Below are 18,565 nucleotides of genomic sequence, written 5' to 3'. Positions count from 1 at the left end.
ACATAGGGGGCAGTATTATAGTAGTTATATTCTTGTACATAGGGGGCAGTATTATAGTAGTTATATTCCTCTACATAGGGGGCAGTATTATAGTAGTTATATTCCTGTACATAGGGGGTAGTATTATAGTAGTTATATTCCTGTACATAGGGGGCAGTATTATAGTAGTTATATTCCTCTACATAGGGGGCAGTATTATAGTAGTTATATTCTTGTACATAGGGGGCAGTATTATAGTAGTTATATGCTTGTACATAGGGGGCAGTATTATAGTAGTTATATTCCTGTACATAGGGGGCAGTATTATAGTAGTTATATTCCTGTACATAGGGGGCAGTATTATAGTTGTTATATTCCTGTACATAGGGGGCAGTATTATAGTAGTTATATTCTCATACATATTGTTATCCCCCTGGTTCCTGTCCTCAGTTGCACAGTTGCCCTCTTTGCCCTTGTAGCCCCCCTGCAGCACTATTACTGGGGGTCGGCTATTTGTGTGTCTGCTGCAGTGAAACAAATTCTCAGTTGGCTGAAATAAACTTGTCTGCTGCGGCTCTGAGCGCTGAGGTTGTGCTATAAATCCCGCTTTCTCCGCTTTGTGGGACACTGAAGGCCTGGGAAAATTTTGGAGAATCGATAGGAATTCAATAATGTTGTTGGAGATGGAGGACTCCAGTGAGATGTGTAACAGGACGACACTTTGTTTCTTCTTGCAGTTATTACATTGTTACTTGCTGAAGATTCTGGCAAATGTTTTGTGAAATGATTTGTGAAAGATTTTTGGCAGCAGAAAGGGTTTAACTATTCGATGATCAGTATCATACGAGAACCACCCCTTCAGCACCACGGACAGCTCCATGTACATCACTCAGGATAACATGGACATAGAGAGAAGGGAATATTATGCAGCTGGATCATATAAGCAGGAGTGTTACTGGCGTCCAGCATATGGCGGTATTATGTGAGGTATTATGGCTCCGATGGATCCCCAGACCACCAGGGACCCCCAGACCACCAGGGACCCCAGACCACACAGACCACCAGGGACCCCCAGACCACCAGGGACCCCCAAACCACACAGACCACCAGGGACCCCCAGACCACCAGGGACCCCCAGACCACCAGGGACCCCCAGACCACACAGACCACCAGGGACCCCCAGACCACCAGGGACCCCCAAACCACACAGACCAACAGGGACCCCCAGACCACCAGGACCCCCAGACTACATGGAGACCCTCAGCAGATTTCACAATCTGGATAATAAAAAAAAATACATCAAATGATTTCCCAAAACAGATGTCCTCTAAAGCCGAGGCTCGGAAGCCAAAACACGGTCTCCGGAGACCTCCAGCCGCTCCTCCGTCTTGGCTCATCCTCTTACGGGATTAATGGGACCCTGAGGATTTACTAATCAGATGTTACATGAACAAGAAAACTGCTCCCCGTGTGTAATAAATGCAGGGGGCGAGGGGGGACCCCAAATTATAGAATATAGAGGAGCAGTGGAGACCAATTTACATACCAAAGCCCTAACATCACACAGAGAAACCCCAAAATAAGCTCATACTCCAGACCCGGCCCCCCCCAGACCATCCTATAAAATATTTCATCCCCTGGATCAGATCTTTACGTTAATTCAGTCCCAATAACAGGATCTCAGCCCCCAGACCAAACCCCTAAAAATCTCCCTGCACAACATCCATGTCAGAGCCAACAGAGTGACCAGACCCTATAACTCCCCCTCCCCCATGAGGACTTCTATCCCAAATTTCCTAGATCTTCTAATCACACAATTCTATTACTGTCCAGACCTTTGTTCTCCTCCAGCTCCAAACTGATTGTTTACAACTGCATCACATTAATTGTGGGATATTTATATGTCACCACATTCTAATCACTAATGTAGCAGAGCCGAAGACATTGTAATATATCTACAAGGTGATAGCTGATAGATGTGTCCTGCAGTCCTATGTAACAGCACAGATAACACAGTGATATCTCTGAGTACAGATCATGTAGTAGATGTGTCCTGCAGTCCTATGTAACAGCACAGATAACACAGTGATATCTCTGAGTACAGATCATGTAGTAGATGTGTCCTGCAGTCCTATGTAACACCACAGATAACACAGTTTTATCTCTCTGAGTACAGATCATGTAGTAGATGTGTCCTGCAGTCCCATGTAACACCACAGATAACACAGTGATATCTCTGAGTACAGATCATGTAGTAGATGTGTCCTGCAGTCCTATGTAACACCACAAATAACACAGTGATATCTCTCTGAGTACAGATCATGTAGTAGATGTGTCCTGCAGTCCTATGTAACAGATAACACAGTGATATCTCTGAGTACAGATCATGTAGTAGATGTGTCCTGCAGTCCTATGTAACAGATAACACAGGGATATCTCTGAGTACAGATCATGTAGTAGATGTGTCCTGCAGTCCTATGTAACACCACAGATAACACAGTGATATCTCTGAGTACAGATCATGTAGTAGATGTGTCCTGCAGTCCTATGTAACACCACAGATAACACAGTGATATCTCTGAGTACAGATCATGTAGTAGATGTGTCCTGCAGTCCTATGTAACACCACAGATAACACAGTGATATCTCTGAGTACAGATCATGTAGTAGAAGTGTCCTGCAGTCCTATGTAACAGCACAGATAACACAGTGATATCTCTGAGTACAGATCATGTAGTAGATGTGTCCTGCAGTCCTATGTAACAGATAACACAGTGATATCTGAGTACAGATCATGTAGTAGATGTGTCCTGCAGTCCTATGTAACACCACAGATAACACAGTGATATCTCTGAGTACAGATCATGTAGTAGATGTGTCCTGCAGTCCTATGTAACACCACAGATAACACAGTGATATCTCTGAGTACAGATCATGTAGTAGATGTGTCCTGCAGTCCTATGTAACACCACAGATAACACAGTGATATCTCTGAGTACAGATCATGTAGTAGATGTGTCCTGCAGTCCTATGTAACACCACAGATAACACAGTGATATCTCTGAGTACAGATCATGTAGTAGATGTGTCCTGCAGTCCTATGTAACACCACAGATAACACAGTGATATCTCTGAGTACAGATCATGTAGTAGATGTGTCCTGCAGTCCTATGTAACACCACAGATAACACAGTGATATCTCTGAGTACAGATCATGTAGTAGATGTGTCCTGCAGTCCTATGTAACACCACAGATAACACAGTGATATCTCTCTGAGTATAGATCATGTAGTACATGTGTCCTGCAGTCCTATGTAACACCACAGATAACACAGTGATATCTCTGAGTACAGATCATGTAGTAGATGTGTCCTGCAGTCCCATGTAACACCACAGATAACACAGTGATATCTCTGAGTACAGATCATGTAGTAGATGTGTCCTGCAGTCCTATGTAACACCACAGATAACACAGTGATATCTCTGAGTACAGATCATGTAGTAGATGTGTCCTGCAGTCCTATGTAACACCACAGATAACACAGTGATATCTCTGAGTACAGATCATGTAGTAGATGTGTCCTGCAGTCCTATGTAACACCACAGATAACACAGTGATATCTCTGAGTACAGATCATGTAGTAGATGTGTCCTGCAGTCCTATGTAACACCACAGATAACACAGTGATATCTCTGAGTACAGATCATGTAGTAGATGTGTCCTGCAGTCCTATGTAACACCACAGATAACACAGTGATATCTCTGAGTACAGATCATGTAGTAGATGTGTCCTGCAGTCCTATGTAACAGCACAGATAACACAGTGATATCTCTGAGTACAGATCATGTAGTAGAGGTGTCCTGCAGTCCTATGTAACAGATAACACAGCGATATCTCTGAGTACAGATCATGTAGTAGATGTGTCCTGCAGTCCTATGTAACAGATAACACAGCGATATCTCTGAGTACAGATCATGTAGTAGATGTGTCCTGCAGTCCTATGTAACACCACAGATAACACAGTGATATCTCTGAGTACAGATCATGTAGTAGATGTGTCCTGCAGTCCTATGTAACACCACAGATAACACAGTGATATCTCTCTGAGTACAGATCATGTAGTAGATGTGTCCTGCAGTCCTATGTAACACCACAGATAACACAGTGATATCTCTCTGAGTACAGATCATGTAGTAGATGTGTCCTGCAGTCCTATGTAACACCACAGATAACACAGTGATATCTCTGAGTACAGATCATGTAGTAGATGTGTCCTGTAGTCCTATGTAACAGCACAGATAACACAGTGATATCTCTGAGTACAGATCATGTAGTAGATATGTCCTGCAGTCCTATGTAACAGCACAGATAACACAGTGATATCTCTGAGTACAGATCATGTAGTAGATGTGTCCTGCAGTCCCATGTAACACCACAGATAACACAGTGATATCTCTGAGTACAGATCATGTAGTAGATGTGTCCTGCAGTCCCATGTAACACCACAGATAACACAGTGATATCTCTGAGTACAGATCATGTAGTAGATGTGTCCTGCAGTCCTATGTAACACCACAGATAACACAGTGATATCTCTGAGTACAGATCATGTAGTAGATGTGTCCTGCAGTCCCATGTAACAGCACAGATAACACAGTGATATCTCTGAGTACAGATCATGTAGTAGATGTGTCCTGCAGTCCTATGTAACACCACAGATAACACAGTGATATCTCTGAGTACAGATCATTTAGTAGATGTGTCCTGCAGTCCTATGTAACACCACAGATAACACAGTGATATCTCTGAGTACAGATCATGTAGTAGATGTGTCCTGCAGTCCCATGTAACACCACAGATAACACAGTGATATCTCTCTGAGTACAGATCATGTAGTAGATGTGTCCTGCAGTCCTATGTAACACCACAGATAACACAGTGATATCTCTGAGTACAGATCATGTAGTAGATGTGTCCTGCAGTCCCATGTAACACCACAGATAACACAGTGATATCTCTGAGTACAGATCATGTAGTAGATGTGTCCTGCAGTCCTATGTAACAGCACAGATAACACAGTGATATCTCTGAGTACAGATCATGTAGTAGATGTGTCCTGCAGTCCTATGTAACACCACAGATAACACAGTGATATCTGAGTACAGATCATGTAGTAGATGTTTCCTGCAGTCCTATGTAACACCACAGATAACACAGTGATATCTCTGAGTACAGATCATGTAGTAGATGTGTCCTGCAGTCCTATGTAACACCACAGATAACACAGTGATATCTCTGAGTACAGATCATGTAGTACATGTGTCCTGCAGTCCTATGTAACACCACAGATAACACAGTGATATCTCTCTGAGTATAGATCATGTAGTAGATGTGTCCTGCAGTCCTATGTAACACCACAGATAACACAGTGATATCTCTGAGTACAGATCATGTAGTAGATGTGTCCTGCAGTCCTATGTAACACCACAGATAACACAGTGATATCTCTGAGTACAGATCATGTAGTAGATGTGTCCTGCAGTCCCATGTAACACCACAGATAACACAGTGATATCTCTGAGTACAGATCATGTAGTAGATGTGTCCTGCAGTCCTATGTAACACCACAGATAACACAGTGATATCTCTGAGTACAGATCATGTAGTAGATGTGCCCTGCAGTCCTATGTAACACCACAGATAACACAGTGATATCTCTGAGTACAGATCATGTAGTAGATGTGTCCTGCAGTCCTATGTAACACCACAGATAACACAGTGATATCTCTGAGTACAGATCATGTAGTAGATGTGTCCTGCAGTCCTATGTAACAGCACAGATAACACAGTGATATCTCTGAGTACAGATCATGTAGTAGATGTGTCCTCCTGCAGTCCTATGTAACAGCACAGATAACACAGTGATATCTCTGAGTACAGATCATGTAGTAGATGTGTCCTCCTGCAGTCCTATGTAACACCACAGATAACACAGTGATATCTCTGAGTACAGATCATGTAGTAGATGTGTCCTCCTGCAGTCCTATGTAACACCACAGATAACACAGTGATATCTCTGAGTACAGATCATGTAGTAGATGTGTCCTGCAGTCCTATGTAACAGCACAGATAACACAGTGATATCTCTGAGTACAGATCATGTAGTAGATGTGTCCTGCAGTCCTATGTAACACCACAGATAACACAGTGATATCTCTGAGTACAGATCATGTAGTAGATGTGTCCTGCAGTCCTATGTAACACCACAGATAACACAGTGATATCTCTGAGTACAGATCATGTAGTAGATGTGTCCTGCAGTCCTATGTAACACTACAGATAACACAGTGATATCTCTGAGTACAGATCATGTAGTAGATGTGTCCTGCAGTCCTATGTAACACCACAGATAACACAGTGATATCTCTGAGTACAGATCATGTAGTAGATGTGTCCTGCAGTCCTATGTAACACCACAGATAACACAGTGATATCTCTGAGTACAGATCATGTAGTAGATGTGTCCTGCAGTCCTATGTAACACCACAGATAACACAGTGATATCTCTCTGAGTACAGATCATGTAGTAGATGTGTCCTGCAGTCCTATGTAACACCACAGATAACACAGTGATATCTCTGAGTACAGATCATGTAGTAGATGTGTCCTGCAGTCCTATGTAACACCACAGATAACACAGTGATATCTCTGAGTACAGATCATGTAGTAGATGTGTCCTGCAGTCCTATGTAACAGCACAGATAACACAGTGATATCTCTGAGTACAGATCATGTAGTAGATGTGTCCTGCAGTCCTATGTAACACATGGTTATGTCCCTACTGCTGCACATATATGCCATTGTGGACTGGGGTCTATTTGCTGACAGGGGGCTGTAGGGCACTTTTTATCTGGTTTTGTGATATTTGCAGCATCTCTTTGGTGGTGGATGGTGGTGGTAGTAGTGCTGGGCGGAGGATGGGGATGATCTGTCTCTCTGATCTTCTATTATAAACCTGCATTTTATTTATTTTTTTGCAGAATTTGGAAAAGGTCCTTGTCCCTTCTGTCACCCTGATCGTGGGCTGCGGTGTCTCCTCCCTTACACTTCTGCTCCTGATAATCATCTATGTCTCTGTCTGGAGGTAAGTACTTACAGGACTTTAAGTGCCCCAGAGGGTGATGGATTGTTAGCAGATACATTGTATAGGGAGCATCTATATATTGTGTCCTGATTGGCTCTTTGTCCTCCTGGATGAGCTGCAGTGTAAAGCAGGAGGATAATCAGAGACCTCAGACCCCAATAGACAATGCAGCAAAATAGAACACACACAGCTGTGCTCTGTGCTCTCTGCATTACACTTTGCAGCTGTGGAGGAGTGCAAAGCAGAGAGCACAGCAGTGTGAGGAAATAGCCCCAGAGCACTTGGCGCAGCTAAGTCTGATTACACATCTCTCCAACGACAATACCTATTGCTGGCTGCAGAGAGCACAGGGCACAGCAGTGTGAGGACACGCCCCCAGTGCACTTGGAGAAGCTACAATTCTGGAATATGAATCCATATCTCACAGTCCTGCTGCTACTAACAACAAACACAAAGGTCTGATTACACATCTCTCCAGGGACAATACCTAACACTGACTGCAGAGAGCACAGAGCACAGCAGTGTGAGGACACACCCCCAGTGCACTTGGAGTAGCTACAATCCTGGTATATGAATCCATATCTCACTGTCCTGCTTCTACTAACAATATACACAAAGGTCTGCTTACACATCTCTGCAGGGACACTACATAACACTGGCTGCAGTCTGTATGGTTGTAGCTGCTGACAGTTTTGGACTGATCTGGCAGCTCTGTGCAGCGCTGCGTATACTGTGTGCGCTATTTCTGGAGATAATACTGGAGACTAAGCAGACGCTCACACAGGATGTATTGTACATGCACTCAGTGTCAGGCGGCTGCCTGTAAAGCTCATCCATTAGAAGCAGAAAACAAGCAGATCCATCTATGAGACGTAATTAGATTCTGTAACCAGAGGCTCTGAGTATACAGTATCCAGCAGATCACAGGTATGTGCAGTCCTATGTAACTGCAGCAGAGAATACCATCATACTAGGCTTAATTTCCTTTTGTACTGTAATCCCTGTGTTATGACTGTGGTGTTACATAGGACTGCAGGACACATCTACTACATGATCTGTACTCAGATATCACTGTGTTATCTGTGCTGTTACATAGGACTGCAGGACACATCTACTACATGATCTGTACTCAGAGATATCACTGTGTTATCTGTGGTGTTACATAGGACTGCAGGACACATCTACTACAAGATCTGTACTCAGAGATATCACTGTGTTATCTGTGGTGTTACATAGGACTGCAGGGCACATCTACTACATGATCTGTACTCAGAGATATCACTGTGTTATCTGTGGTGTTACATAGGACTGCAGGTCACATCTACTACATGATCTGTACTCAGATATATCACTGTGTTATCTGTGGTGTTACATAGGACTGCAGGACACATCTACTACATGATCTGTACTCAGAGAGATATCACTGTGTTATCTGTGGTGTTACATAGGACTGCAGGACACATCTACTACATGATCTGTACTCAGAGATATCACTGTGTTATCTGTGGTGTTACATAGGACTGCAGGACACATCTACTACATGATCTGTACTCGGAGATATCACTGTGTTATCTGTGGTGTTACATAGGACTGCAGGACACATCTACTACATGATCTGTACTCAGAGATATCACTGTGTTATCTGTAGTGTTACATAGGACTGCAGGACACATCTACTAAATGATCTGTACTCAGAGATATCACTGTGTTATCTGTGGTGTTACATAGGACTGCAGGACACATCTACTACATGATCTGTACTCAGAGATATCACTGTGTTATCTGTGGTGTTACATAGGACTGCAGGACACATCTACTACATGATCTGTACTCAGAGATATCACTGTGTTATCTGTGCTGTTACATGGGACTGCAGGACACATCTACTACATGATCTGTACTCAGAGATATCACTGTGTTATCTGTGGTGTTACATAGGACTGCAGGACACATCTACTACATGATCTGTACTCGGAGATATCACTGTGTTATCTGTGGTGTTACATGGGACTGCAGGACACATCTACTACATGATCTGTACTCAGAGAGATATCACTGTGTTATCTGTGGTGTTACATAGGACTGCAGGACACATCTACTACATGATCTGTACTCAGAGATATCACTGTGTTATCTGTGGTGTTACATAGGACTGCAGGTCACATCTACTACATGATCTGTACTGAGAGATATCACTGTGTTATCTGTGCTGTTACATAGGACTGCAGGACACATCTACTACATGATCTGTACTCAGAGATATCACTGTGTTATCTGTGGTGTTACATAGGACTGCAGGACACATCTACTACATGATCTGTACTCAGAGATATCACTGTGTTATCTGTGGTGTTACATAGGACTGCAGGTCACATCTACTACATGATCTGTACTCAGAGATATCACTGTGTTATCTGTGGTGTTACATAGGACTGCAGGACACATCTACTACATGATCTGTACTCAGAGATATCACTGTGTTATCTGTGCTGTTACATAGGACTGCAGGACACATCTACTACATGATCTGTACTCAGAGATATCACTGTGTTATCTGTGGTGTTACATGGGACTGCAGGACACATCTACTACATGATCTGTACTCAGAGATATCACTGTGTTATCTGTGGTGTTACATAGGACTGCAGGTCACATCTACTACATGATCTGTACTCAGAGATATCACTGTGTTATCTGTAGTGTTACATAGGACTGCAGGGCACATCTACTACATGATCTGTACTCAGAGATATCACTGTGTTATCTGTGGTGTTACATGGGACTGCAGGACACATCTACTACATGATCTGTACTCAGAGATATCACTGTGTTACGTGTGCTGTTACATGGGACTGCAGGTCACATCTACTACATGATCTGTACTCAGAGATATCACTGTGTTATCTGTGCTGTTACATGGGACTGCAGGACACATCTACTACATGATCTGTACTCAGAGATATCACTGTGTTATCTGTGGTGTTACATAGGACTGCAGGACACATCTACTACATGATCTGTACTCAGAGATATCACTGTGTTATCTGTGGTGTTACATAGGACTGCAGGACACATCTACTACATGATCTGTACTCAGAGATATCACTGTGTTATCTGTGGTGTTACATAGGACTGCAGGGCACATCTACTACATGATCTGTACTCAGAGGTATCACTGTGTTATCTGTGGTGTTACATAGGACTGCAGGACACATCTACTACATGATCTGTACTCGGAGATATCACTGTGTTATCTGTGGTGTTACATGGGACTGCAGGACACATCTACTACATGATCTGTACTCAGAGAGATATCACTGTGTTATCTGTGGTGTTACATGGGACTGCAGGACACATCTACTACATGATCTGTACTCAGAGATATCACTGTGTTATCTGTGCTGTTACATGGGACTGCAGGACACATCTACTACATGATCTGTACTCAGAGATATCACTGTGTTATCTGTGCTGTTACATGGGACTGCAGGACACATCTACTACATGATCTGTGCTCAGAGATATCACTGTGTTATCTGTGGTGTTACATAGGACTGCAGGACACATCTACTACATGATCTGTACTCAGAGATATCACTGTGTTATCTGTGGTGTTACATGGGACTGCAGGTGACATCTACTACATGATCTGTACTCAGAGATATCACTGTGTTATCTGTGGTGTTACATGGGACTGCAGGTGACATCTACTACATGATCTGTACTCAGAGATATCACTGTGTTATCTGTGGTGTTACATAGGACTGCAGGACACATCTACTACATGATCTGTACTCAGAGATATCACTGTGTTATCTGTGGTGTTACATAGGACTGCAGGGCACATCTACTACATGATCTGTACTCAGAGATATCACTGTGTTATCTGTGGTGTTACATAGGACTGCAGGACACATCTACTACATGATCTGTACTCAGAGATATCACTGTGTTATCTGTGGTGTTACATAGGACTGCAGGGCACATCTACTACATGATCTGTACTCAGAGATATCACTGTGTTATCTGTGGTGTTACATGGGACTGCAGGACACATCTACTACATGATCTGTACTCAGAGAGATAACACTGTGTTATCTGTGGTGTTACATAGGACTGCAGGACACATCTACTACATGATCTGTACTCAGAGATATCACTGTGTTATCTGTGGTGTTACATGGGACTGCAGGTGACATCTACTACATGATCTGTACTCAGAGATATCACTGTGTTATCTGTGGTGTTACATAGGACTGCAGGACACATCTACTACATGATCTGTACTCAGAGATATCACTGTGTTATCTGTGGTGTTACATAGGACTGCAGGACACATCCACTACATGATCTGTACTCAGAGATATCACTGTGTTATCTGTGGTGTTACATAGGACTGCAGGACACATCTACTACATGATCTGTACTCAGAGATATCACTGTGTTATCTGTGGTGTTACATAGGACTGCAGGACACATCTACTACATGATCTGTACTCAGAGATATCACTGTGTTATCTGTGGTGTTACATAGGACTGCAGGACACATCTACTACATGATCTGTACTCAGAGATATCACTGTGTTATCTGTGCTGTTACATGGGACTGCAGGACACATCTACTACATGATCTGTACTCAGAGATATCACTGTGTTATCTGTGGTGTTACATAGGACTGCAGGACACATCTACTACATGATCTGTACTCAGAGATATCACTGTGTTATCTGTGGTGTTACATAGGACTGCAGGACACATCTACTACATGATCTGTACTCAGAGATATCACTGTGTTATCTGTGGTGTTACATAGGACTGCAGGGCACATCTACTACATGATCTGTACTCAGAGGTATCACTGTGTTATCTGTGGTGTTACATAGGACTGCAGGACACATCTACTACATGATCTGTACTCGGAGATATCACTGTGTTATCTGTGGTGTTACATGGGACTGCAGGACACATCTACTACATGATCTGTACTCAGAGAGATATCACTGTGTTATCTGTGGTGTTACATGGGACTGCAGGACACATCTACTACATGATCTGTACTCAGAGATATCACTGTGTTATCTGTGCTGTTACATGGGACTGCAGGACACATCTACTACATGATCTGTACTCAGAGATATCACTGTGTTATCTGTGCTGTTACATGGGACTGCAGGACACATCTACTACATGATCTGTGCTCAGAGATATCACTGTGTTATCTGTGGTGTTACATAGGACTGCAGGACACATCTACTACATGATCTGTACTCAGAGATATCACTGTGTTATCTGTGGTGTTACATGGGACTGCAGGTGACATCTACTACATGATCTGTACTCAGAGATATCACTGTGTTATCTGTGGTGTTACATGGGACTGCAGGTGACATCTACTACATGATCTGTACTCAGAGATATCACTGTGTTATCTGTGGTGTTACATAGGACTGCAGGACACATCTACTACATGATCTGTACTCAGAGATATCACTGTGTTATCTGTGGTGTTACATAGGACTGCAGGGCACATCTACTACATGATCTGTACTCAGAGATATCACTGTGTTATCTGTGGTGTTACATAGGACTGCAGGACACATCTACTACATGATCTGTACTCAGAGATATCACTGTGTTATCTGTGGTGTTACATAGGACTGCAGGGCACATCTACTACATGATCTGTACTCAGAGATATCACTGTGTTATCTGTGGTGTTACATGGGACTGCAGGACACATCTACTACATGATCTGTACTCAGAGAGATAACACTGTGTTATCTGTGGTGTTACATAGGACTGCAGGACACATCTACTACATGATCTGTACTCAGAGATATCACTGTGTTATCTGTGGTGTTACATGGGACTGCAGGTGACATCTACTACATGATCTGTACTCAGAGATATCACTGTGTTATCTGTGGTGTTACATAGGACTGCAGGACACATCTACTGCATGATCTGTACTCAGAGATATCACTGTGTTATCTGTGCTGTTACATAGGACTGCAGGACACATCTATTACATGATCTGTACTCAGAGATATCACTGTGTTATCTGTGGTGTTACATAGGACTGCAGGACACATCTACTACATGATCTGTACTCAGAGATATCACTGTGTTATCTGTGGTGTTACATAGGACTGCAGGACACATCTACTACATGATCTGTACTCAGAGATATCACTGTGTTATCTGTGGTGTTACATAGGACTGCAGGACACATCCACTACATGATCTGTACTCAGAGATATCACTGTGTTATCTGTGGTGTTACATAGGACTGCAGGACACATCTACTACATGATCTGTACTCAGAGATATCACTGTGTTATCTGTGGTGTTACATAGGACTGCAGGACACATCTACTACATGATCTGTACTCAGAGATATCACTGTGTTATCTGTGGTGTTACATAGGACTGCAGGACACATCTACTACATGATCTGTACTCAGAGATATCACTGTGTTATCTGTGGTGTTACATAGGACTGCAGGACACATCTACTACATGATCTGTACTCAGAGATATCACTGTGTTATTTGTGGTGTTACATAGGACTGCAGGACACATCTACTACATGATCTGTACTCAGAGATATCACTGTGTTATCTGTGGTGTTACATAGGACTGCAGGACACATCTACTACATGATCTGTACTCAGAGATATCACTGTGTTATCTGTGGTGTTACATAGGACTGCAGGTCACATCTACTACATCTTGTCTTTCAGGTATATCCGCTCTGAGCGCTCTGTCATCTTGATCAACTTCTGTCTGTCCATCATCTCGTCAAATGCCTTAATTCTTGTGGGGCAAACGCAGACCAGGAACAAGGTAATGACACGGCAGAACATTTGGGGGATGGGGGGGGGCGGTGCAGGTTTGGGGATCAGTCGGTGCATTTTGTTGAATCGGTACAGATGTAGATGCCTCAATTCAGACTTTTAGAAGCCAACACTAGGGGGCGCTTACTGCATACAGACTTATACATCACATATATAAATGTATCAGTAATAAATTCAGACCCCAAGTGAAAACCTTTATTTCATTCAGAATTCCAAACATTTTTAAAATTTTGTCTGAACCCAGAACAGATACTTAGATTTTTTTTAACCTCAGGCCAAGATAAAATAAAGCATCCAAAGACACAAGTTACCAAATCCCTAAATCAGAAAATCCCTAAATCAGACAATTGTAAAGGTGTGACCTGTGATGAGCAGAACTCGCAACATTGTATGACACAGTGATGTCCTGTATGTGTCCATGTGCGGCCCCTAGTGGTCAGGATGTGTACTGCGGCCTGTGCAGAGTTTCTATTACAATGTTGCAATATTCTTTTTAAATGGATTTATGCAAAATCATGTTTTGAGATCATCAGATAATGTAGAATCAGGACTCCCAGCATGCACAGCATAAGCAACTGGAAGTTGAACTAGAAAGTTTTGTGGCCAAGCCCCTCCCACTTTGCCTTGAATGATTGGTCCCTGCTCCTCCTGGTCCAGACACGCCCATAGTGCACCGAAACATTCTGTATATGCTGTCAGTTCAGTCCTTCTTCTCTCATCCACAGGTCATCTGCACCCTGGTGGCGGCTTTCCTGCACTTCTTCTTCCTGTCCTCATTCTGCTGGGTGCTGACAGAGGCGTGGCAATCCTACATGGCCGTCACCGGGCGACTCCGCAACAGGATCATCCGCAAGAGATTCCTCTGTCTCGGATGGGGTAAGACTCCCTATTATATGTATCATATCCAAATAATATACTCACTATACAACTACACAGGGGATCCTGTACTGATCCTGAGTTACATCCTGTATTATACCCCAGAGCTGCACTCACTATTCTGCTGCTGGTGCAGTCACTGTGTACATACATGACATTACTTATCCTGTACTGATCCTGAGTTACATCCTGTATTATACTCCAGAGCTGCACTCACTATTCTGCTGCTGGTGCAGTCACTGTGTACATACATGACATTACTTATCCTGTACTGATCCTGAGTTACATCCTGTATTATACCCCAGAGCTGCACTCACTATTCTGCTGCTGGTGCAGTCACTGTGTACATACATGACATTACTTATCCTGTACTGATCCTGAGTTACATCCTGTATTATACCCCAGAGCTGCACTCACTATTCTGCTGCTGGTGCAGTCACTGTGTACATACATGACATTACTTATCCTGTACTAATCCTGAGTTACATCCTGTATTATACCCCAGAGCTGCACTCACTATTCTGCTGCTAGTGCAGTCACTGTGTACATACATGACATTACTTATCCTGTACTGATCCTGAGTTACATCCTGTATTATACCCCAGAGCTGCACTCACTATTCTGCTGCTGGTGCAGTCACTGTGTACATACATGACATTACTTATCCTGTACTGATCCTGAGTTACATCCTGTATTATACCCCAGAGCTGCACTCACTATTCTGCTGCTGGTGCAGTCACTGTGTACATACATGACATTACTTATCCTGTACTGATCCTGAGTTACATCCTGTAAATCTTTTATTTTATATATAAAAATGAAAAACATTACAACAATAAACATAAATCAAGCCATAACTTCTGGCAAAACAAAACAATAATAATAATAACAAAACAATAATACAAACTAAAAGAGACTTACGAAAATCTCCTGGCCCAGCCACACACACACCACACAATCAGCATTATAAAACAAAACCTTCACCCAATCCCACCACCTAATTTTTTTTTTTTTTTTTTTCCATAAATAACTAAAGAATACACAGCAAAAAAAAAGACAAACAGGAAATAAAAACATTAAATATAACTAACTAAATCCCACGCCCATCACCCTCCCACCCAGACACTGGTCTAACGTCCAAAGTCCGCGCTATATAGTCCAGACCAGTGCCCAGGATCATATTGTCCAAATCCCGTCCACCCCCCTCCCAACCTAACACCCTAACACCAACACCCCAAAACCAACCAAGCTATATACACATTAACTATAACTACATAAATACACACTGTACACAAAATACAAACACATTAAACATATCAACATAACAAACCAACCACATAAAGCCCAGGTTCGGCGCCTGCAAGCCCAACATTCACTAAAACCTCAGATACAAAACAAAAATCTACAGTGTCAGCTTCAGCCCAACACCAGGAGAGGAGATGACAGACTAAGGGACACTAAAGGAGAACCCCCTCCAAAGGAGAGAGGCCCTCCCCGTGCCCAGCCTCTCATACTCCGGAGAGCGCACCTTCACCAGGAGGGGAGAGGACAGACTAAGGGACACTAAAGGAGAACCCCCTCCAAAGGAGAGAGGCCCTCCCCGTGCCTAGCCTCTCATACTCCAGAGAGCGCACCTTCACAAGGTCACCCAGAATGTTCCTAACCACCTCATCCACCGGGAGGATTTTACGCTGCGTCGAAACTAAGCACCGTGCATTCCATGTGTGGTACCTGACCACTAGGCTAACTAGGAATAACGTGCATCGGTCCCGGACACCCAGGCCTCTGAATGCTCCATAGGCCCACTCCGCATAGGAGAGACCGGCCAACCCGGGCCAATGGATGGAAGCGCCCACCCGGTTGTACACCTCTGTGTTAAAGGGGCACTGAAGCAGGAAGTGGTCCATGCTCTCCAGCAGGCCACCGCACTCCTCCCGGGGACAACCCCTTTCCTCAGAGCTCCTACACTTCAGATTGTCCCTCACACACAGCTTTCCATGGAAGCAGCGCCAAGTCAAGTCCCAAAACTTCAAGGGGATCCTGATGGAATTCAAAAGACCTAAACCCACCCCCAGATCCCGACTTGGGCAATCCCTGAGGGCCAGAGGCTTCTGGAAATGGGTCAACAGAACCCTCTTGTCAAGGAGTTTCCTCGACAAGGTCCTGATCTCCCACATTCCCAGACCCCACCGGCGAATTACCTTCAGAACCGGGGTAGCGTAAGCCGGAAGATGCCCATGTGGTGTACGGAGATCCTTCACTCGCCCTCCTGTCTCCCATTCCTGGAAGAAAGGCCGAAACCATCCCCTGCAGGAGTATACCCACGGAGGAGCCCTCTCTTTCCAGAGGTTTGCGATATTGATCTTAAGAAAGGTATTCACTAGGAACACCACAGGGTTGACCATACACAACCCTCCTTGTCTCCTCGTGCGGTAAGTAACCTCCCTCTTGATTAGGTTCAGCCTATTCCCCCATAAAAGCTGGAAGAACAGACTGTACACTCGAGTCCAGAGGGGTTCTGGCAACATGCACACACTGCCCAGATATATCAGCAATGGGAGCAGGTAAGTTTTAATCAAGTTCACCCTTTCCCTGAGGGTCAAAGACCAACCCTTCCACTGGTCCACCTTCTGGGCGGCGATCTTAAGCCTGCCATCCCAGTTTTGCATGGGGTAATCCCCCTGGCCAAATTCGATGCCGAGAACTTTGGCAGAGTCTTGGGGCCCTGGAAGAGTGTCCGGGAGATCAAAGCCTGGATCCCCCTCTCCCAGCCAGAGACTCTCACACTTATCCCGGTTGATCTTGGACCCAGAAGCCTCTGAGTAGCGGTCAACCTCTGACATCACCCATTGTGCCTCCCCTCTCGAGGACACAAAAACGGTGACATCATCTGCATACGCTACCACCCTTAGAGTGGCTTCCGGTGCCGCCTGGTCCATCCCGACTCCCACCAACGGCCCACGATCAACCCTCCTAAGGAATGGGTCAATCGCAAACACGTACAGTAGTGGGCTCAGAGGACAACCCTGGCGAACACCAGACCCGACCTCAAAAGAGCGGCCAATCCAACCGTTCACAAGCGGGAAACTCTCTGCCCATGCGTACAAAACCTTTAGCCAATTGACAAACTCCCCCGGCAGGCCATACCTCAGAAGGACAGACCAGAGGTACTCGTGGTTAACCCGGTCAAACGCTTTTGCCTGATCCAAGGACAGCAAGTACCCCTTCCAGTTACCAGCCCTGCCCTGCTCCACTGCCTCCCGGACACAAAGCACAGCACTAAATGTACTGCGGCCTGGAACAGAGCAGTGCTGGGTCCCCGAAAGGAGCCGGGGCGCAAACTGCACCAGCCGATTAAACAGCACCTTTGCCAAAACCTTTCTGTCCGTATTGAGAAGCGCTATGGGACGCCAGTTCTCAATACGAGATCGGTCCTTACCCTTTGACAGGATGATCAGGGCAGACCTCCTCATTGACTTCGGCAGAGCGCCCGAGGAAAGACACTCATTGAATACCTCAGTCAAGAGGGGAACCAAGGCGTCCTTAAAGGTCTTATAAAACTCAGATGTTAAGCCATCCGGACCTGGCGATTTCTTGAGGGCGAGCCCTTCAATCGCCCGGCTGACTTCCTCTTCCCTGATCATCTCTGTCAAAACATCAAGAGAGGGGTCTACTCCTGGCTCAGGGACAGTTTCAGCCAGGAAAG

At 44.2% G+C, this 18,565-nt stretch overlaps 1 protein-coding gene across 6 annotated transcripts in view; it reads left to right on the top strand.

Moving 5' to 3' along the window:
* ADGRB1 (adhesion G protein-coupled receptor B1) overlaps positions 1–18,565 on the top strand; it is a 460,553-nt gene that overhangs the window by 383,634 nt on the left and 58,354 nt on the right. For all 6 annotated transcript variants that reach the window (XM_072151085.1, XM_072151084.1, XM_072151082.1 and 3 more), the window contains exons 19-21: positions 7,022–7,125; positions 13,870–13,972; positions 14,709–14,859. In XM_072151085.1, the coding sequence (XP_072007186.1) occupies positions 7,022–7,125; positions 13,870–13,972; positions 14,709–14,859 (358 nt within the window). The remainder of the gene's footprint in view (positions 1–7,021; positions 7,126–13,869; positions 13,973–14,708; positions 14,860–18,565) is intronic.

The sequence above is a fragment of the Engystomops pustulosus genome, chromosome 5 (assembly GCF_040894005.1).
Source record: "Engystomops pustulosus chromosome 5, aEngPut4.maternal, whole genome shotgun sequence".
Lineage (NCBI taxonomy): Eukaryota > Metazoa > Chordata > Amphibia > Anura > Leptodactylidae > Engystomops > Engystomops pustulosus.
Note: the sequence above shows the minus strand (reverse complement) of the source record. Positions and strands in the feature narration are given on the sequence as shown.